Raw genomic sequence first — 27,497 nt, 5'->3', positions numbered from 1 at the left:
TTATTGTTGAAATTTGAGAGATGCTTCAAATGGATTTCTTGACGTACCTACCTAAATCAGACCCATCAACCGATATTTATCTTTCAATTTTGCGTAAAATTTATTGTAAAACTTCGAAAGTTCTTTCTTTCATAAATTATTTATTACAATATTTGACTAGATTTGCAACAAGTTAAGCACTTTGCGTGTAGATAGTTACATACATGCATGCCAGTGATCAGTTCAAACATATCAACATCCAAAGTATCAAAAAAGAGATTATATTATTGTATGATTTAATTATTATTACTTTTGCTTTCATATATGGCATTAATTGAATATTATTACTGTTTTTATGAAGTTTTATTAATGATGTGCCGCTATATCACCAAATTTATGTTGTGGCCACATACATTCACAACCTGCTGCTACCAGACGTGCTTCTGTTTCCCAGCAGTCAGAACCTCTTGCTTTTCTAGTAAGGAAAATTGTTCGATTCAACTGAATGCAAGTGAATCCACCCTGCCCGCAAACCTAAAAGAAAGTTTAATAAAAAAAGCCTCGTAATCACGTATGTGTGGTTTGAACATGGTGCATGGTGGTCTGATCTGACACTCTTACCTTATTATTCACTGAATTATAATCCATCGCCGAAGTATAAGCATGTAAGCATTCCACTTCTTCATAATGGTCTGGTCGATATTCGTAATCACTTTCAAGATTCAAGTAAACGTGTGAACGTTTTGATGGACACAGGGACTGAAAGGTTGTCTGGAATAAAATGAAGTACAAGCATAACTTATTTCGAAATATAAATAGATGCAGTTCTATTACTTTCAATTTCCTCGGAACTGGCTTTAAATGGGAGGAACGACTCGATACATCCCGCACATTTTGTATCCCATAGGGTAGGCTCGAGTCAAATTCGGGATTGGTTAGGTATTCCTCAAATGTAATTCCTTCATCGGGTTGTACAATGATAGGCTGCTGAATTCTATTGCGATTTCTGTTGGTATCAATTTTAATTAATTATTCAAAAATGTTAGTATTTGCTGCAAAGATACTACATTTTCTGTTGATTTTTAATAAGATCCTGGATTAATGCTGATTGAGCATCTGGCGATTCTAGCCAAACTCCTGATTCCCATCGCGGAGAATTGGCAAAATTAAAAGGCTGATCATTGGTGGCTATGCAGATCGCCGCTCCCAATATGATAACCTGGAAGTAAATAAATATTACTATTCACAGTCATACACTACTGAAATAGGACACTACTGAATAATAGGACTTAGTGCAGTACAATCCCATTGCTGGCCATTCGATTGGCTAATGTACATATTTTCTTTGGCCCAGTAACTATTTCTCTAACAGTATTTATTATATTTTCAACATCGTTGTGCAGTGAAAACCGACTTCATATTAAATAAGGTTTTGTTTTGCAAACAAAACCTTAAAAATGAAAATGGGCATTTCGTAAAAAGTAAATAATATTCGCTTTCAAGCAGTTCAACTGTATTCAGAAGTGAATATCTTTTATGCTTTGAACGATTCGACAAGAGAAGACTATTCAATAGTATTATTGCTCAATGGAAATTATTTCCACATTATTGAACTTTTAGGTTCATAGCAATCTGGTCGCTATTCCAATCGTTCTACCATATATCTTTTCGGAAAGGAGCTCTCCTGATTCAACAATGGGTACTACCTTCCTCGAAAAACTTACGTCATTCAACAGTCTTTTTCTTTACAATTAAAATTTATTTGCCAGCTGAACGGGAAAAAGCGAAGTGACCGAACTTTTTCTGTATGAATGGCGTCACGTTAGTTTCGCTTACAATGGGTCGAAATGCAAAAGTTTCGGTATGCAAACGCATTCAAATCGCTGTGAACATTTTACTATCAACCCCAATGGCGTCTGGAAATGGCCGGAAGTGAGGAGTAAAGGGTAGAAAAAGATGTGAAAACTTTCCGACAATGATATGATAAAATCTGTGCAACTGAAAGTGCATGTGTTGCGGCAGAGGTTGTGATTTTATAGACAAGATTTAACTATGGGGTTTAGAAGATAGCCTGGGGTTGGGGTTTAGCTCAGTGAAATCGCTTTAACAAAATTAACTGAATTTGATATCAAATCGGATACTAACAGTTATGTTAAGGGGGGTTAGTGAAGCAAGTTTATATTTTGGAAATTCATATTTCGCTGGATTTGCACTAGTTTCGTTGTAGACGTAGTTTATATCCAAAAAGATCCTTGGAATTATATGTATGAACAAAAATATGTACTCTGAGTCAAAACACTAGGAGTAAGAGTGGACATTTCGGTAAATCGTAGTGAGCCAAATGGCAAATGCAAATGATTCAGTAATTCCTACAGGTCATAAAATATTGCGAAAGGGGGTCTGTTTATTGAGGTACTGTAACCTTTTGAAAAATATTTGTGTGAATTAGACGAAGATCATAAGCGTTAAAGGGAAATATATCTTATCAATGATATTTGGAGGATAACTGCGCCGGGCGGAAATTCAATGTGAATTGATTTTACAATGAAAATAAATATCGGATTATAAGGCACCCTTAATTAGAGCGAAAAGTTACCTCGTGGCTGTTTGTCGTAGAATGCCGGCAATAATTTCAATCATTACGAAAATAGGAAAATTGCAAAAGTTTTATCCTCCTACACCACGTAGACACATTGATATAGAAGACCTGGGGGGGTGGGTTAAGTTTAGAACAGTAAACGAACGGCAGAATTCCTGGGTAGAATAAGAACCGACTTAAGAACTATATTCCAGTTAACTACCCGGATATCTTTCGTATAAGAAACTTTTTGCTTATAGATACATATTCAGATCCTTTGACGACTCTCGGGGATTTCGTTGCAAAGTAGTTTCGTTAAGCTTCATAATGTTGAGCCTGGCGGCAAAGCCAAACGTTATTCGTGTGCTATTGCTTGTCTCTTATGGTCAGAAACTGCTTTGAGGCAAGTAATGGAGGGAATCCAGAGGAGTGTTTATTATTCCACGTTAGCAACTTGAAGAAGAAGTTCGGTTCTGTGCAGGCAAACAAGCAATCGAGCACGCTACAATTTCTCAACTGTGCGAGGTCTCGTTAAAACGGCCCATTGTATTTATGTATATCACGTTCGAAGGACCAACTCTTTTAACAACTACTGCAGTTCATTTTATGGCTTTTGTAATGTTTCGTCTCAAAATTTTCACATGGAAAAATATCCGGAAGCAGTGGATGTGAGTGGTAATCCCCATTGATTGCCAAAGTGCAACTATGGAAGGGGTTAGGATGATCTTAGAGGTATTATATTGGATACATGAGTGAAGAAGCGAAAAAGGAGTAACATATATTGAATTCGGTCTAGGGAATAAGTTTCGGCCAGAGCAGTTCTGTTCTGAATTCTAATTCACTATGATTATTCACGTGTTGGATAAGGTTAATTGAGATATATTATATGTAGGTGAATATACACAATTTTTTTCTTGCTTGTGTGCAATGATTTTGGATCCCAATTTAATAGCCATTGTGGGTAGGAATTTTGATAATTACCAATTACATTGAATTACATTTCCCTTGGGAAACTAAATAGCTTTCATTTAAATTTGACTTTTGTAGGTATATTCTATGGAGGCAATTATCACGAAAAATGTGAATTAATGAAATAACATTTGATGTCATTTTTCAAATCCCGTTTTCGGTAGTTATCGCGCTATTCTATAAATGTGTGAATACGTTTATAGAAAAATGGTCGAAATTGCTTAATTTTTGTATTATGTTGTATTTCACAGATTTGTGCTGACTCTATTGTTAGATTGCAACATTGAAACAAGGATAGATGAGATAATTTGTAATCAATGCTTCCACTCTTAACTGACTCTAAAGAAAAGATCTAAGAGTTAAGTAAATACTCTGTTTATGCTATGAATAAAATTAGAATTTGTCACTGTTCACATTCAGCGTCTTAGTGAGTTCATGAAGGAATGTGTGGAATTTGCTTTAACTAAAACGGATGTTGGGGAGGATTATGTGAGTAACACATCGATTGGCATCTGTTGACGTTTATTCTTAGAGCATCAGTGTGAAAGTGGCTAAATTAGATTGATAGAAAGCGCAGTCACACGGGGACGAAACACATTATATTCCACTTTTTACAAAGACGTAGGAGTAACACTCTTCGTGAATTTTGTTTAGAATTAATGTGTTGTTTACTATTTACTACGAAAAGGTTCAAAAGTCCATTGGGGTCCAATATTGGCGTCAAGTTTATCAATTCAACCAAGAAAAGGGTAAGGAGAAGAATAACGGGCGGCTCAGAATAGTGTATACCTGGAAACCGTGGAAAATAACTAAGAATAAATTTAGCCACAGGATAGTTGTGGCGAATTGTAGTGAAACCAGCAAAATTGAAGGGGGGAAAGATGGGGTCGGGTTAGAGGAGTTGCGAGTATGGAACGAAATTTCTTCAAATATTTGCGTGCTGAAGTCGGAAAAAGAAAAAGTCACTAAAGCCAAGTTTAATTTTTTATCTTATTATCTTATAATTCTAATTCAACCACGAAACTACTCTGCTAAAATCTAAGTAGCTAAGAAAGAAACCATCACTTCACCAAAAAATACAATTTTTACCCCTACCTATTTATTATATTAGTGTTACTGATCAACAACAGATATTTCAGTTTTCCTGAGTTTATCAGTGTCTCAGAAAGTCGGTCTAATATGGAAAAAGACATGGATTTCTTCTCTAATACAAACTTTTGCGTTGATTACTTTACAAAATTCAGTTAATGTTTGATGAGAAGATTGAATTCAGTGTTATTTGGATATTGTATTTAATAGAGCTAAAACCGACATTCCGCCAGGCGACCCTTTCGAGGAATGAAACGTGCAGATTCTTAGGGGAATTTAAATTATTAAAACGCTTTGCTCTTCCTAACATATAATTTGGAAATCAAACTAAACGTTTAAATAATCATCACCAACGGCGCGGTATCCGATTTAGGCTTGCCCTGATAAGGAACTCCAGACATCCCGGTTTTGCGCCGAGGTCCACCAATTCGATATCCCTAAAAGCTGTCTGGCGTCCTGATCTACCCCATCGCTCTATCTCAGGCAAGGTCTGCCTCGTCTTCTATTTCTGCCATAGATATTGCCCTTATAGATTTTTCGCGCTGGATCAAGCTCATCCATACGGATTAAGTGACAACCTGACGGTCATGGTATCGCTCATAGATTTCGTCATTGTGTAGGCTACGGAATCGTCCATCATCATGTAGGAGGTCAAAAATTCTTCGGAGTATTCTTCTCTCGAATGCGGCCCAGAGTTCGCAATTCTTCTTGCTAAGAACCCAAGTCTCCGAGGAATACATAAGGACTGGCAAGATCATTGTCTTGTACAGTAAGAGTTTTGACCCTATGGTGAGACGTTTCGAGCGGAACAGTTTTTGTAAGCTAAAATATGCTCTGTTGGCTGCTAACAACCGTGCGCGGATTTCATCATCGTAGCTGTTATCGGTTGTGATTTTCGACCTTAGATAGGAGAAATTATTAACGGTCTCAAAGTTGTAGTCTCCTGTCTTTATTCTTCCCGTTTGACCAGTGCGGTTTGATGTTAATTGGTTGGTTTTTGGTGCTAACATTGCCACTATATATTTTGTCTTGTTTTCGTTGATGTGCAGCCCAAGATCTCGCGCCGCCTGCTCGATCTGGCTGAAGGCAGTTTGTACGTCTCGGGTGGTTCTTCCCATGATGTCGATATCGTCAGTATAGGTCAGTAGTTGGGTGGACTTAAAGAGGATCGTACCATCGCTTGCCGCAGAGGGAAAATTTGATCTGTCGCTGATTTGCCTGGAATGAAGCCTCTTTGGTATGGGCCAATGATGTTCTGCACGTATGGGGCCATCCGGTTCAGCAAGATAGCGGAGAATATCTTATAGATGGTACTCAGCAACGTGATACCTCGATAATTGCTACACCGCGTGATATCTCTCTTTTTATTTATGGGACAGATAATGTCTCGTTGCCAGTTTTCAGGCATTGACTCGCTACCCCATACCTTGGGTATATGTTGATGAACGGTTTGGTGTAATTGGTCGCCTCCACATTTAACCAATTTGGCTGTAAGTCCATTGGCTCCTGGTGACTTATGATTTTTAAGTCAATGAATTGCATAGACTGTTTCTTCTATACTTGGTGGTTGCAGGATTTGTCCGTCGTATTTAGTTGGCGGAATCTCTAACTCGCCGATTTTCTGGTTGTTGAGCAGTTCATCAAAGTACTGAACCCATCGCTACAATATGCCCATTCTGTCGGAAATCAGATTTTGTCTCGGAAGGATGAGCATCTAGGTTTGTAAGGCTTCATTGTGCTGACTTGTTGGTAAAACTTCCGCGCCTGGTGCGATTGCTCCCTGTATTTTTCGAGTTCACAGAGTTGTTGGTTCTCCCAGGCTTTTTTTTTTTCCGTCTGTGAAGTCTGTGCTTCTCCGCTCGCCGGTCAACATTACTCGGTATGCAGCATTCTTCCGCTCCATTGCTAGCTTACATTCATCGTCGAACCAGCCGTTCCGACTTTTCTTGCGGTTGGGGCCAAGTGTGTTTGTGGCTGTATCAATGATAACTGTAGGTGGTTAGTTTCTGGATTTTTCGTTAGATCTTATTGTTGAGGAGCAGTGAAAAATGCTTCTCTAAACTTTGAGGCTTTTTAGTTATTAAAGAAAAATTTCCAACGTACAAATTCATGCATAACGTATGTATGTACCATGCATATTGTGTGAACTTTCGTTAATTTGAAACATCTTTTATGAATCGAATCAAAGCTCTAATAAAACAATCAAATAAGTTCAAATAACAGCGTGAAGTATGATGTTTATTACTTGTTCATACGGGATTATTGATTTGAACATTTATATGTTTGTTCCCTTTTTTTAGTAAAAGAAAGGAAAACAAAGCCCACAAAACGATGCCACTCTCAATCCTAACTGATTTTATGTCATTTTATTGGACATAAGCCGCCCTAACAACTTGTATGTTTGCTCTCATCGGTTTTAATGTCAACAATGTACCAAAAAAGACAAAATAAAACTTGTGAAATCTGTAGCTTGTGCGATTGGTATTTACTTGTATTATTTGTGTATTTGAAAAGAACATCCTTGGATGAAATGTGCTTTTCTATGTACAGATGTTCATATGTAAATTTCAAATAGCCTGTCTTCAGACGAAAACATTAAAAAAAAATATCTACATATGCTCTAAAATAGCTGGAGATCTAAGAAGCAAGCTTAAATAAATGATTAGGGATAATTTAATACATACATACAAACAACATGAAAGGCTGCTATTAAAATTTACCAAGTCTGCATTAAAATTAAACGAAACTGACTACGTATTTTTCAGACTCCCGACTTGCTTTTCGTTTTGCATTATAATATTGAAAGTATAACTTTCTCTTCATTCGGTAATGAAGGAAAATACAAATATGTATTTAATTTTTGTTGAAAAACGAGAGAAAGCTTCTCCTTTTTTAACTCGAATATAACTTCAATTTATCTTGTCCGGGATTTTTCTGGTAGAGAAATTGCAAATCCTCTCTGCTGATATCCTTACTCGGTACTTCCGAATCGTCATTCAAAACAACCTCATTTTCCAAATTTGAAAAATGGCGTCCAATTATACATTAAATCAAATGAAAATTGCTGGTTAAATTAAATTCCTTACCGCTGAATTACACTACAAAAGCAGCGAATACTTGACGTGTAAATGCAATGCACTTGAAAACCACTTGTATATTTCCCACACGAATTTAAAATGCACAAACTTGGGAATGTCCGGGACCAAGGAAGATAATCAAAAGCGTAGAATAGTGTAGTTTATTCGGTCTAGTTTGCGGGAGTAGAGACGATGTTTGTCATTACCGGAGTCCTCTTTCGTGGCTACCAATGGTATATTCCAGTGGGAAAACAAACTGATGCTATAAAAAGGATTTAAGCGAGTTGTTTGGCTATTTTCAATTATGGAACTATTTTGCGGTATTATTGGCAATGGCGATCATTTCTTTTGAATAGAATTCAGTCTTATTTTTCGTGAAATCGTGACTCATTATCCAAAATGCCAATATTCTTCGAAAAAATGCTTTTTTTTTTCATATCACAACATTATAAATAGAACACATTTCCACATAGAACGTTCTTAAACGCATTCTCGATATGTACATATGTGTTTATATACAATGATATTCATACATCTATATGGACGTATAAAAATGTGAACATAACCAGTCCTGGCTGTCGTATTCAGCCGTTCTTGTTAGAAAGATTCATGTTAGATGAGCTAATTGAATAATAAACTAATTATCACATAGTTGAGAGAGTTTAATGGTATCATTTTAATGGCACTTCATTGTGTAAAGTTGATGGTACTGAGGACTATTGTTCTATGATATTTTAAGTTTGTAATTTAGTATTTTGAGTTTACCCAGATAGAAAAACTGATGTATTTATCAAATTGTAGGAGTGAGCTTCAGCTGCTGAATTTAATATCTGTAGAGATATATTAGTAGCTACCAACAGTTCAACTGTTCATGTGATTTTAAATTGGAAGAATATTACTCGGAGTATATGTATCTTCGTTTTTTATTTTCACCAACTGTTTCGGATTGAGAGAGAGGGGTTTATGGTTTTCTGTAGTTTTCACGGCTTCGCCATTGATGACATTGTTCGCGTACAGGACCTGCCGTACGATCTATTTGTCTTCAACTGACTGGCGTATTACGTCCTCATCTACTCCTTCCACGTTCAATATGGTCCACGATGATGAGCAGCTTAAGAGATAGAAGGGAATTTCACCAGGGTTGTTAATCATATAATACTTGGTGAAGTTCCACTATTTACTACTTACGGATTGCCCCTCCTAACAAAAGTGTAATTAGTTCGACCATTAATACGAAGAACTTACTGCTACTTGCTGTTCCTACACTTTATACAGAGTTCCGAAATGTGTCCCAGTGAGTGGAATAAGTAGACAGTCGATAATATTCTGATAAAGAGCATCTATCTTTTATGCTCCATACTGTGACAAAGATAATAGGTAAAATTATCCTGAAATGTATCCAAGAAAACTCTGAGCCCCCTGATATTGACTACATCAACAAGCACCAGATCATTGCGAAGCAGTATCCGGTGTTTAAATTTCCGCTTAACACGATATTCATCGATTTCACAGCTTTTATTGCTCTTCATGTGCTTTGAGAAAACTTTCGATATGGTCAACAGCAAATGTATGTGAAATGCTCTACGCAGGGTGGGGACTGTGAAAAAATTAGCTATTATCAGAGCGACATATAATGGGACAAAATACTCTTTGCTCTCAGGCCGAGTCATGGATCTTGCCCTCTAGATTTGAAGAACGAGGCAAACAAAATTGGACTTAAAATAAATTGCAACAAAGTCAAAGTTCTCCGTTTGAGAAGTCATCACAGTTTCCCTAGTTTCATTAATATAGAGAGAGGAGGCGTCGATTAGTTCTGTGCCGTCGAAGCATAGTGAAGCATTACTTCGCAGAGAGGGCTCTGGTATACAGCAGCATGTTTAGATCACGCGTCCGATGCCCTTTTCCGGTTTGATCCAGTTCTTGGAGTTTCTTTTGGTTATTGGTGGTTCTGCGTTGCAATTTGCCTCTGACCTCAGCAATTCCTCTATAAGCTTATGGCGACCGATGCCTTCATGAAGGGGGTCGTTTTATGCTCCGAGTCTTCGGGTGTAGCGGCGCATTTAGAACAGTGGGGAGACTCGTCCAACCTGAAGTGATGCAAATACTTCCTATCATCACCATGTAGCACAAAGAATTGTATCCGATTCGCCGAGATTTTGGAATCATCCCTTGTTTCTCTGGTGTAGAGTGCATCTCATTCTTTAGAAGATCCAACGAAATCATTCCCACGATGGTACATTGACTGCGCCCCACCTGATGCCGTCCTATATACGCTGCACACATTTAACGCGATTGGCCGGTATGCTTAATTCATTCGGTTCTGTGTAACAGAATGGATTTCACCAGTTCTGCGATAAGGTGTCGACCAGTATATTTTGGCCCTCCAATATAAGTTATCATCAATCCATTAGAGATCAAGTAGCTTTCGCATCCTTCTTTCGGTGTAGGTTAACTACCCTTTGAACCTCAGCTTGGCACTGATCATTACCCCCAGGTAATTATTAATCGATTTCGAAACTACCTCGTGATCGCCACCCGGAATAAACAATGTTATTTTTTCTGCGATTGGTAATGAGGATTGCCTCCGTCTTTTCGTCCGCCAGGTCGGGTCTCACCATTTGTAGCCATGATTTGGTGGCGTGAATGTTTTTACTTCCAATAACCGCTAAGCCGCCCGTAAAACCAATCAGCGCGGCATCCCATTCCATGACTTTCAACAGCAGCAATCGATTTCGAAACTACCTCGTGATCGCCACCCGGAATAAACAATGTTATTTTTTCTGCGATTGGTAATGAGGATTGCCTCCGTCTTTTCGTCCGCCAGGTCGGGTCTCACCATTTGTAGCCATGATTTGGTGGCGTGAATGTTTTTACTTCCAATAACCGCTAAGCCGCCCGTAAAACCAATCAGCGCGGCATCCCATTCCATGACTTTCAACAGCAGAGGCTCCAATGCTGTCTCAATGTACTCTTCCCAGCCTCTCCCACAGATATCTCCTCATCAAATCGTACTCCCCTGGTGAAATCTTTATTCTTGACATCTAGCGTCGGCACTGCGGAACACCTACTGCCACTCATTGCCTCCAAAGCTAGATTGACGATTTCTATCGCATTGTCCGCAAAATAAGCTCGTTGAAATACTGTCGCTCTGATAGACCACCCGCAATCCCGATATCTACCTGGGTAGCGTTGTTTGTGCTGATGGAGGAACCGTTTTGTGTAAAGTCTGGAAATGTAGGTGCTTCAATGATAACGTGAAGTCAAGGTTATCCCAGGTAATATTTTCTCTATTTTCCTATATGTAAGTAGCAAATGACACTTAGGTGCAGTCGAGACGCTACGACCAATTTAGGATATAATGACAACCATATATTATATGTATGTATATATTTCTTAGAAAATGACGAGGTCTAGTGCTAAAGATAATATTATTGGATGAAAATCTAGAACGATATATGTATCATATAGGTATACAAAGCGTTAGGTTCAATGACATATGTATGCAGTTTTGTTGTTAATAGGCAATCCTTTTTTGCAACCTACTAGAAGGATTCAGTGTAGATTAAAGGAAACAGGTAGAAAATATGATCCTTCATATCTCGGGAATTGCATGCACTACATTTGCATTGCGGAATCTATAAACTCTTAATTCTTCCTTTTGAAATTCGGTTGGTTGCTGTTGCATTAACAAGTTTATAGGGATTCTTTTGGAACTCAGCAGGGTGTGATAAATAATAATATTTGTAGGCAAGTTGAACTGGAGAATCCTTAGTTTCTACAAAAACTCCTAGACTTCGTGTTGCTGGAGAGATAATGTTCATTAAAATAGTTCGCTCTGATGCATCTCAATTGCCTAGAGGACTACTGAGTGATTTTTATAGCAAGAAAAAATACACATAAACAAAGTGTACAATTGTTAGAATGTTGCATTAATTGACTCTTGGACTCTTGGAGTAGAGTTGCGGGAAGTTTTCCTGTTTTTCATCGAGTTTCTTCATAATCCTATCCCTTACAGTGCTTCTGGTATTGTTATTTACAGCCATGATCCCTTCATCTCTTTATTTATGAGCTTTGAAATTTTTCTAGTGTTCATTCTCCAACAGTCATGGCTATGTATTAATTGTTAGAGAAAGATTGGAGTACTCGTTACTCGGAACCGGAGCTCTCAATTTTGCTCAAGATCATATGATTCTGTGTGTTGAACTATTGAGGGCAGAATTAATGCGATAAGGCTCCGCCTTAGATTTCAATTTTAAAATAGCATCCTACATTTTCCTGCAGTGCATCCTTACAGCATATGTGGTAGTTAAAAAAGAGGAAAATAAATCAAATCCGCGCCAAATTAACTCTACTTAATAATGGGAGTCGCCCCCTTGATTTAATTAATGGATACATATGTATATTCTGTCCATAAACAAGTACATAAATTCTTCAATAATAAATGAAGACAAGAGATCTTGATAGTGAAACAATGAAGAGCTCCCGAATTCAAGTCGAACAATTAAAACGAAGGATAAATTTCTATTGTTGTTCACCTTTGATCCTGTGTTACAAAGTCAGTGACCATATTTTAAATATTCATAAAGGAAATTCATGACGTAGCCTTGAACTGACTTTCTCCTTTAGATTCCCTTACTCCCTATCATTCAAGCGTTTTCAAACATTTTCTGTATGCTGACAAGGGTTTGACACTTGGAAAAAGGCTTTTTCGAATTCCCTATCGGCTAGTCCGATCCGGTCTGATTCGAATTGGGACAGGCCAGGTTGGGCACGCTGACCTTTCCTCAGTATCTGCTGGTCTTTGCGTTCTTTATCAATTCTTTTGTTTAGTTTTGCGAAGAAGATATCATTGAAGCGTATAATATTCTTTGACAACTACCAAAGTAAATTTATATAAATATATATTTGCCGTTTCCACGTGAAACTTTATACTTAGGTGTTTTTTTCTAAGAAATAAGATGTGCAGGGTGTTTTAAATTTCGATTGTTCTATTGACACAATGATTTGACTACTTTTTCGAAAGACAGGTGAAAAAGGAAAATATTAAAAATTAAATTACTCTAGAGCAATATGTATGTATGTATGGTATTCAAGATTTCGGCTAAGAAATAACATTTTCATTGGATAATTGTTCAATATGCTCAGAGCAGAGTATTCTTCACGTTATACACATATACAAATATTTGACAATATTCTATACATAATGGCATTATTTAATACATACTTTGTACATATTTAATATATACATTGTCAATTGTATGGAAATTATTATTTAAAAAGCCAGTGTATAATGGCAAATTTCGTAGATTAGAATTTGCCGTATGTAGGATGCGAAACAGCCCCCATCTTAGAACTGACAACTTCAGTAATTGTTCCACTAAATAATTGTTTCTATCAGGTATCATTTTCTTTAAATTATATAATTCCAACTTAAAACTTATCTTAATGATAATGGAATTGTTTGAATATATATAATTCCCACCAGTTATGCATTCAAATTTTAAAATGAGCATTGCATTCAGGATTCACCCTGCAGAGGCTGAACATATAACTGCCAAGTATGTTGGTTTTTTGTGAACATTTGATGGTCAGTTGTTTAGGACGTATATTGTAGACATTTATCCGTTTTCCTAAGCGAAGATAAGCCGCTTGGCCACCACCACGTATGCCTGCCTGTTTCGTTTGCTAGTTTTGTCGAAGTGAATATATGAAAGGCGTAGAAAATAGTACGAAAGTGGAAGAAGTTAAATCACGTTTCGTTTACTCAAATCCCTCTTATAACATTTCACCTGAAGTTTTCTGTATTTTTTCCTTTTCGGGGATAGCCACTGAGATGATCCCAATCCGTGTTCGCTTCGCCAACCTTTCCCACTGAATGTGCAACTGACAAATGGATAGACTCTAATTCGTTCAACCATGAAATAAGTTTAGTGGATTTTCTCCCCTGAAAGGATTTGTTTGTTTTGGCGTTATTTTATATGTGGTTTTTACCTATCTTCTCCTGAAAAGTTTGTTTGGATTGGTCATCTTGAGTTGTACAGCATATATGTATAAATTTGCACATGAAGAGGTCTGCTTGGAGATTTATTTATTCGGAAGTTTTGGACATATCCGTGCGGCCAAAGAATATAGAATATATGTTGCAAAATGATTTATTACATTTGACTTGATTTTTAAATATCAGGTATCAGGCAATTTTCAACTGTATTTCCGTCATATATGGTTCATTGAAAAGTCATTGGTTATATTACCAAAAGATCTTCTGTAGAAATTAAGATTATGAGAGTATGGGGACGTTTAGATGCATGGTTCGTTGTATTACGATGGATTTTTGTCAGCTCCCGTTCATTAGTGATTTACATTCTATTCTCAACTAAAAACGGTATTTTGGTGAGCAGGCAACAGTGTGTAAGGGGAAAACTTATTCTGAAAACACTGTATTTATTAAATAAATAGAATCAATTAGCTATGAAATCCTGGCGAAAAGCTGAAACACAAACCACCCATCACGATCGTTAAGACAGTGGTTACCCATCACATGTCGGAGCAATGTATTGTCAGAGACCACTTTGGCATTCAGATCACAATGTCAACTTTAGGAATGCTCTTATGAACTGCGTGTAATTGTTCGCCCTTCTCCACTATGTCGGAAGTCTTCATTGATCCGTTGCACTATGTAATTGTGATGCTTCTTAATCTAGACGGGAATCTTGCAGTCAGAATCCTGTTAAAACCCCCAGGTCAAAAAAGCACAACTTGTGGTAGCCGACAGAAACAACCGGATATCGAAATCGCGTCTGCTACCACTTTGCTTTACAGAAGTACTCTCCAGAGGGCCACCAACTTACTTCACTTAAACCCAGAATGTATAGCTTACATCGTTGGAATTCTCACTATTGTTGGAGAGAGTGAGCATTCTGCGAATTCTCATTACTGCTGTCTAGGAGTGTGCACGCACATTTCAGAAACCGAATTTCTATCTCTTTTAGTCTCCTTTTATGACATTATTATTTATGACAAGCAGGGTCGATTTTGAGTGTGTTCTTAAGCTAACGCTATATAGGCGAAGATACATCACCTGATTAAAGCAACTCGTAAAACAATATTATCTTGCCATTTCCGCCTTGCATCAAGCCATATTGATATCATAGATCTCTATGCATACACCATTTACACCATTTACGCCTGCTGTGTTAATAAGGATCATCATTGCACATCCCCATTTCACTGTGTTTCGACATCATTCATATGAAGCATTTGATATTATATCAAAATTTGATAGAATATTGCTTCTTCCTTCTCGATAGGTTGCCTTCATTCAACAGAAGAGTTGATTTTGCACAATATTCGAAATGCAATGCAACGTGTGGCATCATGACGAAAGAGTGCTCAGCTATATTTCAATGGTACGATATATTCTTTGATACGTGACCTGATTGCTACAGACATAATGTTTTCAGTCTTATTGAAACTTTCCCGGATTTTCTCTTGCTTATACATTAGTAAGGGCTCATTACTTTTGCTTGTCATTATAGCATACATATTCTCCGTATGTACTTATGCAATATGTAACTGAATTGACGGAATATTATTCTTAGGATATGGAAACATTTGAAGGATATTTTCATTTTCCTTCTTACTGAAGAAAATTTGATTATTCTTCTGTATGCATGCTTGCATGAACGATGGTTAGCACAACCCTAGTTTATTTGAATAGCAATTGAAGTATTGGAAATGAGAACTGAAAATTAATGGACTTCATACTAGTCACGTAGTAGAAACGAGAGTTAGTATTCGATTTAAGATTAAAAAAATATTTTTTTTTAAAACCCTACGAATGTCGGAGAAATAAGAGCGAAAATGTCCACTTATTGATCTCTCATCTGTAAAGGAATGTTACCTATTCGTTGGATCGTACCTGAATCACATCTAAGGACATTTGGTGTCCTCTACGATTGGTCCTCCATTCATCTCCTTACATATATATATGAATATGGTGGCAATGGAAATCTAGATGAGTATAGCTTATTTGGGGACTTTGCACCATGCCTGCCGGACTCTGGCTTTATGTTATCACTTCCGTCGAATTTTATGCACCATTAAATTTAGGAATACGAGTATACCGATAATTGACCCTGCTTCAGAAATAGCCTTCTCTGTCAAAGGTTGAACCATTGATTGGCATTTGCTGCAATTTCCCATTCCTTGGGCTGACGCTTTTATTAGTCTGCCTCATTTCAATTAGAGTTATGGCTCAGTGAGAGAGCATGCAGACGGAGACTAACGCATACAGGACATAGATAAACGATTATTTTCCTTTAACGATTCTCTAATCATCCCTTTTTCGGCTTAAACAAGTTATTGATCAAACCTTCGATGATTTCAATACCGCCAAGGAGCAATCCTATATCTTTTACCCCATCTTCTGAGAATGATATCTAAGAACCCTATCCCCCACTGTTCCATCATTGCATGGATTATTTAAAGTATGAAATTTATACAATTGGAACCAAATAGAGGCCGTTTTCGCTGTATCTCTGCTGCATTTCCGTGGGTGTTTCATACAGCGTAACGTGCAGGCTACGGAATCCTGAGCTAATTGAACACGTACCATTTGTTAAACGTACACATCCCATCATACATTAGGCAACACATTGCATTGTTGGTTGATCACGTTGTTTTGAAATGATTTGCACTTTACAATGTATTTTGAATATGAAATAACTTCGGAGTTTACATTAGGAATGGTGCAATACTTTTTGCAAGCATAATTTAAGGACATTTCCAGCTTATGTACATTCAGATTTCATCACTTTGGATGCATATGTTCAAAATTCTATTTTGACATGAATACAAAACGATAAAATTTACACAGCCTCCAGTCAGGAAAATACGCGGTGTAATTATTATAACGAAAATGAGAATGTACTAATTCACACTGCGAACAGCGAATGAATGAAATTTTAATGATTCTTTGTTGAATTGCGAATGAAATTCATAGAAATTTTCGGTTTGCAAAATTGACAATTTTCCTGAATTGGAACGAAACTAATTATAAATGCGATTTTCTTGTTTAAACATTTATGGAAGTACACTGCAGTGTATAGGTAAACAATCGATTAATTATTATGAAATGTGAAGTTCCATTATTGTGTTACTGGGCAGTCATAAATGATGGCGTGATAAAATGTAATGAAATTTGTGCAAGGTTGGTTAGGTGGACGCTTTTGAATTTATTTATTCCATCAAGATAAATTGCCCGTGTGAACGAATTTATATTGGGTTGCAAAGCATATCATTGTTCACACAGACAGAATTTAATAACTGTTCTAGATTTAGTGAACTTTTAATGCGTGATGGTAGTGGGTATGTAAACGCATACGACGGTATCTTCCAAAACTCGCGGTAAAATCTCAATGCAGAAGTCCGACTAACTGTTGTCAGTTCAACAAATAAAAAAGTATTTTCATTCATTGCCTAATTTTTTAAAGTTTGGGTGCTGAGCCCTAAAGAGGGAGTAAGTTGCTATCCATTTGGTCCGATCCGGCATCAAATGGATGCGGACTTAGGACGCCGCAATTCTTAAAAAGAAACTATATTCATATGGCACAACATTTCAAACCAGGGTGTTTTTCGTGTCAAAAAATAGCATACCTTCAAAAATACTGAAAAATTTAGAGTTTTGGAAAATCTCTTCTCATATTTCAATCATACCTTCTCAGAACGGCAATGCATGGCGTAACAAACTTCCTGTGAAAAACTTCCGCAATTCGATGGATCGTATGATATGATAATTAATTAAGGAGAAAAAACTTTTCTTCTTAATTCATCAAATGTATCAAATGAAAGGGCTCAATTAGTACTTTTCTCAGAACCTATCCAACCGAAAAATCTGAAAAAAATCACAGCGGTGCATCTCTACGAAATCTAGGCCTATATATCCGGTTCCGATATCTGCACAAATAAAGTTAATAATAGTATATTTCCACATTTTAGAAATTTACCCGGCACCCCCCTTTGTGTTCATCCCAGAAGTACAAAATGTGGCATGTGTGTAATGAAGAGCATAATGCACAGTTTGGTCAAGTTTGAGGAAAATCCAACTATTACTAACATACTTATAGGGGGTAAAACTTTACAACTTTCTTGGCTTCAGGTCGATGCTAATACCATATTGAGTATGTGGGCGGCTATCAAAATAAATGAATTTATAGCCATTTTTACCACGTTCTCGTTATATGTCGCATTTTTTGGCCCCAGACCTTCGATTTTCTTGTAGAGCGCAAATATCAATGCGCTTTTTCCGAAGCCGTCGACCATACGTCAAGAACCCTTACCCATTTCTCGACAGGACCGTGGACAATCCTGCCATGTCGGCCAAGGTGAACGCCCTAGCATCTCTCCGGGGGTTAGGATCTCTCAACACGATCATTTTCTTTTTAACGACATTGGATGTATTTCTATGGTCGTTTTGTTGGTGGACCTGCCACCAAGAGAGATCAGGTAGGATTTAGCATAATGGAATAATTCCAACTATACTCTATTTATTTGTTTTCCCTGATCTCAGCATTTTATTTTTGTTTTACTGAGGATAATAAAAAGTACTCTGGCTCAAACCTTCCTCCTTTATCTGGGCTTGGGACCAGCATGACGAATTTCTATATCCGTCCTATCTGAAAGGAAAGACATCCTATCTTTACATATAACATATTCGCAGATTGAAAAAAAAAACATATTTGTAGCAAATATTTAGGCATGTTGGTCAAAGGACTATCTTTCTGAAGTGTCATGTCAAGCAAAATAAAAAAAACGTAAAAGCATGCAATACTAGTAGGGGTGCTGGTTTTAGTGGAAGACGATAATTTAGCACCAGCGAATTGGCGGCTAAGACGTTCAATAGAGCTACATCCTGAAACTTCAATCACTGCAAACACTTCAAATCTCTGCAAACTCTCGAAGTGAAGATATGTAAGTATATCATGTAGTGTCTCAATTATTTTTAAAAACGATGTAATAGTAAATGACCTTGTGATAACATTCACAAACTAAAGCAACAATCCGCATGAGAGTAATGATAATCGAAAGGAGGTACAGTGCCATAATAAAAAATTTTGCTCATTCGTCAACAACTATCTATAAGTTAATTAACTAGGTAACCATGGCAATAATTCATTAAAAGTGTGTTGATAACTACTCTCTATTCCTTATAAATCTATTAAGAAATTTTACAGATTACTTGATCAAGAACAATTAGGGATAATCTATGGTCTCTGCAACAACTTCCAAACAATGAATGATTCAAGATTTGTGTCGTCTGATTAAGCCTGAGACGGTAGTTCGACAAACTTTTAATTGGTCCCTAGTCTCTTATAGTGGCTATAAAAACGGCGTTTAAGTTCAGGACAAAAACGCTTAATTAGCTTTTGGAACCAGATTTTTTTTTCTACCAATGACCGCAGTAAGTGTAGTTCGACTGGAAGTCTTCGACTCACATTTAGACAACGACTTTATCTTAGCGTTTGGAATCAAGTCCTGACTGGTTCCCAGTTGAAATAAATTCGGTTGTATGGGTGAAAGCTTTCTTCTTCAGATATTGTCGTCGACGGCTTTTGAAAATTTCAATTAACTCTTGGTGACCCGAAATCGTCTTCCGCATGGTTTGAATCTCGAATTCAGTTAATTTGATAGGAATTTCAACTGCATTTTAAACAACTGAATCCATTCCGTGTACGGTTTAAGGAACTCGGTTAGGTTTATAGACAATTTAATTTAATTGTTGGAGATAACATTCGCTTTACTTCCAGCTCGGTTCAATCTCAATCTATTTCATGAGATAGTATTTAGTTCTGTGTATACTTTATTCAAGATCCAGTAGAATTGAGGATGCATGGAAATGTTTTATTATTTTGGAGAAATTATGAGATTTTCTTTAACTTTTTACTGCACATGTGGTATATTGCAGTATTAACATATAACAAATTGATTGGGGAAAGCCGGAAACTCACTTGTTAGTGGTAGCAAATCAACAATTACAAATAACAGTAGTAACAGTTATATCGTCTTTTATATTAGGTGCTGTTAAAGCAATAAATCGATGGTAGTTGTAGAGCATATCAAAACATATAAAAAAAAACAGCAAAGAACTTGGCAATGTAATCATTTCGTGGGTTTCAGAGAAGAACCCACAAAATGATTACACTGCCAAGTTCTTTCCTGTTTTTCCCATATAATGTTTGATGAGCACTTGTTAAATTCAACTAACACATCACTTTTTGATTTCAAAAATGATATTACCACTCCAACAGGATGATGGTATCATTAAAATTGGAAATTTAAGTGCATCACAAACTCAATCCCATTTAGAAATCATTGCGTTTCCGGATGTGAAAAAGAGATCGAGTGTTTTCTGGGACTATGTAATGAATATGTATGTATGTAGTATGCTTTTACGATGTCTTTCGTCCGTCGAAGATAGGGTTTGGTGTTAGCCCAATACGAAATGCAAACGATTTAATCCCTCCAACTGTGAATGCAAACACCGGGACATTATGCTATTTCAGTTTGTCATAGAAATATACATAAGATTATAGTAATGTATTAGACCCTACGAGTTGATTAGGGGATTTTTAGTTAAATAGATTTGTCGTGTAATTCAGGGTAACGAGTTATTGCATAGCAACTCCACCCTGATGTGATAGTAATGGGGTTACTTTTTTATCAGTCAATGCCACATTTTGTTCGGTTCTGGGTGTTGGGAAGCTTAAAAATTCTGGTTAAATCGCAATGATATACGCAATAAAAATCCTGGAAAAAAGAAGCTGCTTGTTTCAAGGATTGCAATAATCTTCTGCTTTAAAGAAATTTCAAAATCGTTTTCTTTCTAAATTTCAAAATATTGGAACGGTACTTACAGACCTGTAAAGTTGATAAAAGTTGCTTCATATTAATCAGCTTTCGAACGACATGTAAAACAAGTCTGGGAACCGGAAGCTGGACGCTGCAGGTATGAAAGGTGTTGTGTATTTCTTTTATAAAGCCATTTGAGTGTGCACTTGTCCTATTAGTACCTAGCACGTAATATATTTTGAGAGAGAGTATCCACTTTCGCGTGATGTTGACATTAAAAGTCTTGAATTTGCAAAGAAGCAAAAACTTTAAGCTATTATAATTCTATTAGTAACAGTGCGATTTCCACCATGCTAGGATTATGCTCTATGCAAAGGCAAAGAAGAGATCCATAAAGGGTTCACAAACGCTTTCATTTGTAATTCGACATGTATACATAAAGGAAGAGCCCTCAGTCTTCATATAGGTGCTCTAATTTTTCAACTGCCCGGTGCCAGTACGGAAGGATCTCCCTATACAAATTTGCATTGTGGTTGATCTAATTTTATTTTCGCTCCATTTCCAATTCTCTTTAAGATAGAATATCATAAAATTGAATGATAGAAGCACTTTATTCTCTAGAATATTTTCACATCATAATTCATCTCTCTTTTCATCTTATTTTACTCAATTGATGTCGACCATTTTCTTACAATCATTAAAACAAGGACCAGCCGACCTAGAAGTGATTGAATGTACTTAACACTAAAAGTAATCATAAATCTTTTGAAAATGCAAATCCAACCATCCATATGGTATGTGGGTGGTTGAAACTGCCCGACCATATTTGAATACTTTAACGAAGAAGTTAGTAGGATTCGTCGTAGAAAAGATTGCTCATGAACTATAGAAGCAACTCAAAGGGACTCTAAAGGATGGTAAACCCTACAGAAAATATATGTAGCCATTACACAACATAAAACCACATTATTTTTCAGTAGAGAGCAAACGGAGAAACTGAAATTGCAGATAGAAAATAAGAACGTTTCGGTCTTTCTCGTAGTTGTCCGTTTTGTATAAAGTGTTTGCTTAAATCGTTTAGGGGCGTCTATTGTTAACCCTTAAATGGAAGTAAATTGTCTGAAATATACAGAAGTAATTCCACTTGAAATGGTTGCAGAAGTCTTCGTTAAGCAGGGGTCCGCGAAATAGTTGAAGTATATATTGGGAGGATATGGTAATTGGTTCTCTAATCGAAAGTTTCATCGTTTATATATAAAACGGAACCGAATCAAATATTTTTTACGGCTTCAATGTAATGAGGGTCGAAATGGTAGGCAAAGAAATCATTCGGTTTATATTGGCAAACCAAGTACTTTAATTGTGCCTTAGTGTTTTAGAGTGTGTTAAACGAATGTAAAGTTGTGGAAAATCTTCCTATTGTAAAATTCTTTACAAGGGTTAAAGCATTTAGTTCACCTAGGAGGCACCTAGTCGGTACTACACAGACCAAATGCTAGCAATGACTTTTGTATCACTTTAGAGATGGCGTTTAGTTCTCACTTCAAAACGAAAAATTTAACCATCCAATATTGACTCGTATTTTTTCGCCGAAGTACCATCGCACCACATATCAATAGGAAGACAAAGTGACATTCAAATATACCGAAAATGTATAAATAAACAGCGATAGCACACTGACGCAAGATTGTCCAGGGCCAAATTGTTGGAAGCATATACATTAAATTGCTGGTAGCATACTTGATGTCCGTCCAGTATATGCTCACGCAGTGCACTGTGAGAAAATATTTGGTGCATCTAAAGCAACACTTGCCCCTTTTTATACAGGGTAGAATAAAGCGGCACTGTGTTAGTCTTTAGTGGTCAGAATTTGCACGAAATTTGAATGGCTAGAAATATGATATATTGTGACGGAAAGTTGCACATGCTATTGTGGCGTTACCGAAAGTCATAACTGCACATACCAACCGAGTTATAAATCAAAAGCTTATTGGATTAAGGTTTTTCAAGGGAGGATACGTTGATTCGAGACTTAATGATGCTGTATTTCTGGAGTGGTGAGCAATTTTGCAGTTTGGAAAATTGTGGAAGTTGTTTATAAATGCCGAGGTGGATAGTTAGTATTCAGTGGGTCGATGTTTGGGAAAAGTTGAACAAAAATAATATCTAAAGTGTTGTTGATTTCGTTTGATTTATCAACCAGGTACATATAATCCAGTTCATACTACGTTGAAATATTTTTTATTGCTTTGCTTCTTAAATAGGGAGGTATATCTTTGCTGTCCTTTAATTTCTTATCTTTATCCTAGCGGGATATTGTTGATAAATAAGTTGGTCGGTCGTTTTCCTAAAATATCAACGGCCGGTGTTAAATATTTGTAATTCGAGCTTATTTCTTTTAGTTTCTTTCACATTCTATTTGTGACTTTCTGATTGGAAGTGAACTTTTATAGCCCTTTTAAGAAGTTTCGGTTTTAATTCGGCTATTGGTAAAAATTCGGGGTCGCGAATCTACCGTCTTCAATTAAGTACAAGGCAGTCTGTTCTGCTCTATGTCTGAAGGTATGGAATGATGGAGTGACCACGGAAAAGATTGCCGTTGCTCTTTTTGCTAAGTATGTAAAGGCATGTTCAAGCATAAGTTAAGCATAAGTCAAGTGAGTTGGTTGCTCGTGAAGCCCAGCAATACACATTGAGTGGAGACTATCTTGGAAAAACGAATCAAGACTACACGGCTAGGTCCGCGGCTGAATCGAAAACATGGTTACACAGACTATTTCCTTATTCAGTTTCTAAGTGGTTGCGGAGGTTTTCAATCTTATCTTCAGAAGATTGGAAAATCAAGTGGGTTTGTGGACGATGCCGATCACATCTTTTTTGTAGAATTTGGGGTAGGATTCGTCGACAACTTTGTCCAGACACAGGGGAGCTCTGTTCAGACAACATTATCGGAGAGATGTTGAGTAGCGCTGACAGATGGAGCTGTGTTGCGTATTACGTTCGGGTTCTTCTTGTTGCGAAGAAGACAGAGCTCGACCGATGACGGGCCCGAGGGCATGGGGTTGCTCTGCATATCAATTCGCCCTGACATATTGCCGCCATGTTCAAAATGAGACTAATTCGAGATTAGTATGTTGAGAACTCGACCCATGATCGTCTTTTGGTACAAATGTCGATTCAATCTCTTGCCGAGGGCGAAATCCGTGACATCCTCCGCTACCTCACTGTGAAGTTGGACTATGACAACACCTTGCTCGAACATGTGATGAGGACGGAAAATCAGTCCCTTTCGCCCTTCAATCGTCAGACGCGTCCGGAGTTCTATTATGCATGTTTCCTCTGCCGCAAATTATCCTGCAATGGATCAAAGAACACCTCGGAAGCTCGACAGTGAGCAAGCTGGTTTTCAGTTTGGGTCCTCCTAGATCCACCACATTAACATCATTCGGATCATCGTGGAGCAGTATGGTGGGCTTAAATTCATGCTTCACATGCTCTTCATCTATTTTGAGAAGGGTTTCGATAATGTCAACAGGGAATGTGTGGGATACTTCACACAGGACGGACATTTCGTAAGTACAAATAGCTATAATTAGAGAGACATGTGACGCCACAAAATATCATGTGCTGCGTCGTGGTAGAATCTGAGGGAAATTTGAACTACAAAGTTGAGTCCGCCAGGAACTAATTCTATCACTGTAACTCTCGTTATCAATGTCATCCTTCATGCATTGGATAACGCGGAAGCTTTGAATATAAAATTTTATTTTTCCTATTATTATTATCTTTCAAATATGGCAGAAATTAAACAACAAGAAGTATGACCAAAAAACTGTGGGGATTCCGTATACTCCACAAAGAATTAAACAAGAGACATACAATACCTCCTCATAACCTTAAATAAAAGTTAGCAAAAATAATTCAGTTATCAATACTTTCATTCTCAGCGGCTTAAATCTCCCAAATTTTCCATTAATTTGATTCGAAATACCGTACATTTCAAATGAGTCAGTGAAAAATCCCTATACTGTTTTTCTCATTATCCATGTTTACCGAATAAACTTAACTTTGTTCCCAAGAAGGCGTTCAGCCAGATGTTTCTCTCCAAGTTTTCAACACTTTCATAATAAACAAATCGTTTTATGCTCGGGTATTGCTTCCGTGTAAATTACTAACAACAGAAATGTATGTAGGCTAAAACTTTTCTCCGTATCTCTTTACTTTAGATCCCTTCCGAGTTAGAGGTGAAAATTTCAGGCTGTAACAGGGGATTGTGAAATGCAAACAATATGAATAGGAAGTACAAAAGTACGCTTGAAATGTTCTCAATCATTATGTATTAAACAAGATGAGAGGAGTTGCGGTTAAATGCTTATAGGTTTGTTAGTTATACCGATGTACCGTACTTCAAAGAAGAATTTGAACGCTTGAACTAAAGTAGCGCTCACTGATACCATCTCAAGAATATTAGCAGAGTGATTAGATATTTCAAACGGCAGATGGAGATGATTAAAAAACGACGAGACAAAATTCGAAATCCTTAAGATTTTGACGAATAATTGAAATTAGCCTGTCTGAGCAAATGTACCAATCAGTGAGAATGCCTAAATTAGTTAAATTAATTCTCAAAATCGGAATGAAATCATTAAAATTTATATTATGGATGGTACGAACGTAATAGTGTCGCAAAATTATGTATATCATAGAATGGTATATCAAAGTTTATTAACAGCCACTAATCATATGTGACCGTTTGCAATCAATTTAATAATAAATTCATAGTAACAATATCTGTTTATCTGTTTTCCAGGTCTATTTTCAACTATTTCTTTTATACCATTATTAACTGTCTAAATGTTTTTATGGAGCAGAGTAAAAGCTTCAAGTTCTATGAATATTTCAAGATAGCTACACAAGCAATGACACTGCCACAACCTTTAACCAAGCCTAGACTGTTCGAACAGCTGGGGTTGGCTACGGCCAAGGTATAATCTTTAACAATATACTTTTTCTTTTGCTTCGCGTAATTTAATAGCGGCCGGGAGCGATCAAACAATTACATAATTCTACAAGGGTAGAAAATTGCCCAAGAGCAGAGATGAACTTGCTTCAAACAATTCTAATTTTATTACAGTTTCCTTACCTTTTTCCCGTTTCGAAATGAAAGCTAACGAGACCATAAGGTATTTAATAGTTTTTTTTTTCCTTTTTTCTTAGAGGAGGAGTGGGTTTTTCTTTGAGCTTTGTCTTTCTCTGCTCAATTCAATTTTTTGAATAAATGTTTTCACATCCTCTATGTCAATCTCCTTTTATTGCATTTGATAAACTAATTTCGGGCCGTTCAGTTTCCTCAAATTTATGTAGTGTGTTTGTATTTGCGGATGCCATTTGCACTTGCTCATAAAATTACCTAACATGTTCCATGCATGCTAGGGTTATGAATGATATTATAGAGAGTAAAGGACACCTTTTTTAGTGCGACCTTTACCGGAGTAAATTCGAAAGAAAACCTTGGTCTTGTTGTAAAAATTATTGGGCCTACAATACGATTACGAAAAAATTATATAGTATATTTTCTTTATTATAAATAGTGTGGTTCAAGAATGTACTCCTATATCCTTTTCCTATAATTATCTAAAAGAATGTTTATACCCTGACTTAGTAAACTTTGCTCCATCACTCCCCCGAATTTCATGAACTTCAACCTCAACACTTATTTGCTTTTTGTTAGCTATTTAACTTGTGCCGTCTGCAATTAAAGTATCACCTCAACCCTAATTTGGGCATTTGCAAGAAGAGTTGATATTTTTTCTGTTTGCTGTTCTTTCAGATTCCTCCTGTTAATTTTCCAGTTTCAGCCATAAAATCTTATCTCTTCAGTTTTTCTTCGATGGCTTCGTTGTCTCGTTTTGGTAATGAGCATTGTAATGGCTATTATCAAAGAAGAAAGTTTTCACAGTAGCAAAATTAAACTTGGTGGTCTTTGCGAAAAATAAATTTCAAACTCGAGTAGGAATTTCCTTTAAATAATGGCCGAAGTTTGCAGTGATTTCGGTAGAAATAAATAAGATTTTTGGCATCACTGGAGATCAGTAAAGTGGCGATTTGAATATAAGGCGATTATTGATGAGAAACTAACCAACTTTGAAACGATAAGTCTGGTCACGAACCTTTTATTGGGACTCTTGAGCCCGAATATAAATCTAAAGTTGAATTCACAAAGTTTTAGCTTTTTAATTCAAAAGGTTTTCGCTTTTTAACTTACCAAAAGTAATTTCATTCTCACAGAAATAATTTCTGTATCAACCCCGGAAATTCTGCTTCTTTTTCTTTTGACTACGTAAGCAGTTAGGACTTTTAATTAACGTGCAGGAAGCCGCGGTAAAAGTTTAACAAGAACTGCTGCAAAATAAAATTACAATAGAAACTTAAAAAACAATGCACGAAATCCGTCTTCCACTATGTTCGGAACACTAAAGGTTTTTCTATTGTTTTGATCTTCACACACTGCATAAATTTTATTTATTATTTCCCAAACCGAAAGTACTTTACAGCACTTGCTTTCTGAAAGAGTCTGGGCTTTCAGGCGGGAATTATAATAGTTCTCGTGTTTTAGTAGTGAGAGTGTTTGAGAGTAAGCTTAGCGGGAACTTTGTTTAAGCGGAAGGACTCGGTAATAAAATTAGTCGGTAGAACGCGTTTAAAACGATTAATTCGCCTAGTTAAAATTTCAAGCGGAATTATAATACATTCACAGCGAAATCCGAAGATGAATACATTTTTATTCTCTAGTTGAGTTGAATACGTACGTATAATAGTGGAAAGTTAACAAGTGAATATTGATTTGAACTCGACGATACTAAATCGCTATTGCGACAATTACTCGCTTTTATACCTGACGAACAATTTCAATTAATGAAATTGCACGAAATCTTTGGATTAGTAATCCATAACCTCAA

General features: G+C 36.7%; 1 protein-coding gene across 1 annotated transcript; it reads right to left on the bottom strand.

Annotated features, from left to right (window-relative positions):
* Positions 1–129: 129 nt before the first annotated feature.
* LOC119660474 lies at positions 130–27,497 on the bottom strand. Its single transcript, XM_038069064.1, has 6 exons — positions 27,348–27,497; positions 26,804–26,940; positions 1,047–1,198; positions 814–985; positions 601–750; positions 130–513 (listed from the first exon to the last, which is right to left on the bottom strand). Exons 2-6 carry the CDS (start codon positions 26,816–26,818, stop codon positions 346–348), a joined length of 657 nt encoding a protein of 218 aa, XP_037924992.1. The 5' UTR covers positions 26,819–26,940; positions 27,348–27,497; the 3' UTR covers positions 130–345.

The sequence above is a fragment of the Hermetia illucens genome, chromosome 6, assembly GCF_905115235.1.
Source record: "Hermetia illucens chromosome 6, iHerIll2.2.curated.20191125, whole genome shotgun sequence".
NCBI classification, from domain to species: Eukaryota; Metazoa; Arthropoda; class Insecta; order Diptera; family Stratiomyidae; genus Hermetia; species Hermetia illucens.
Note: the sequence above shows the minus strand (reverse complement) of the source record. Positions and strands in the feature narration are given on the sequence as shown.

Bases quoted from the DNA above. Each gene is read 5' to 3' on its own strand.
- LOC119660474 (XM_038069064.1), bottom strand. The intron at 986-1,046 runs GTAGTATCTTTG...TGATACCAACAG, and splicing joins ATTAAAAATCAACAGAAAAT to AAATCGCAATAGAATTCAGC. The intron at 514-600 runs GTAAGAGTGTCA...ACTTTCTTTTAG, and splicing joins ATAATTCAGTGAATAATAAG to GTTTGCGGGCAGGGTGGATT.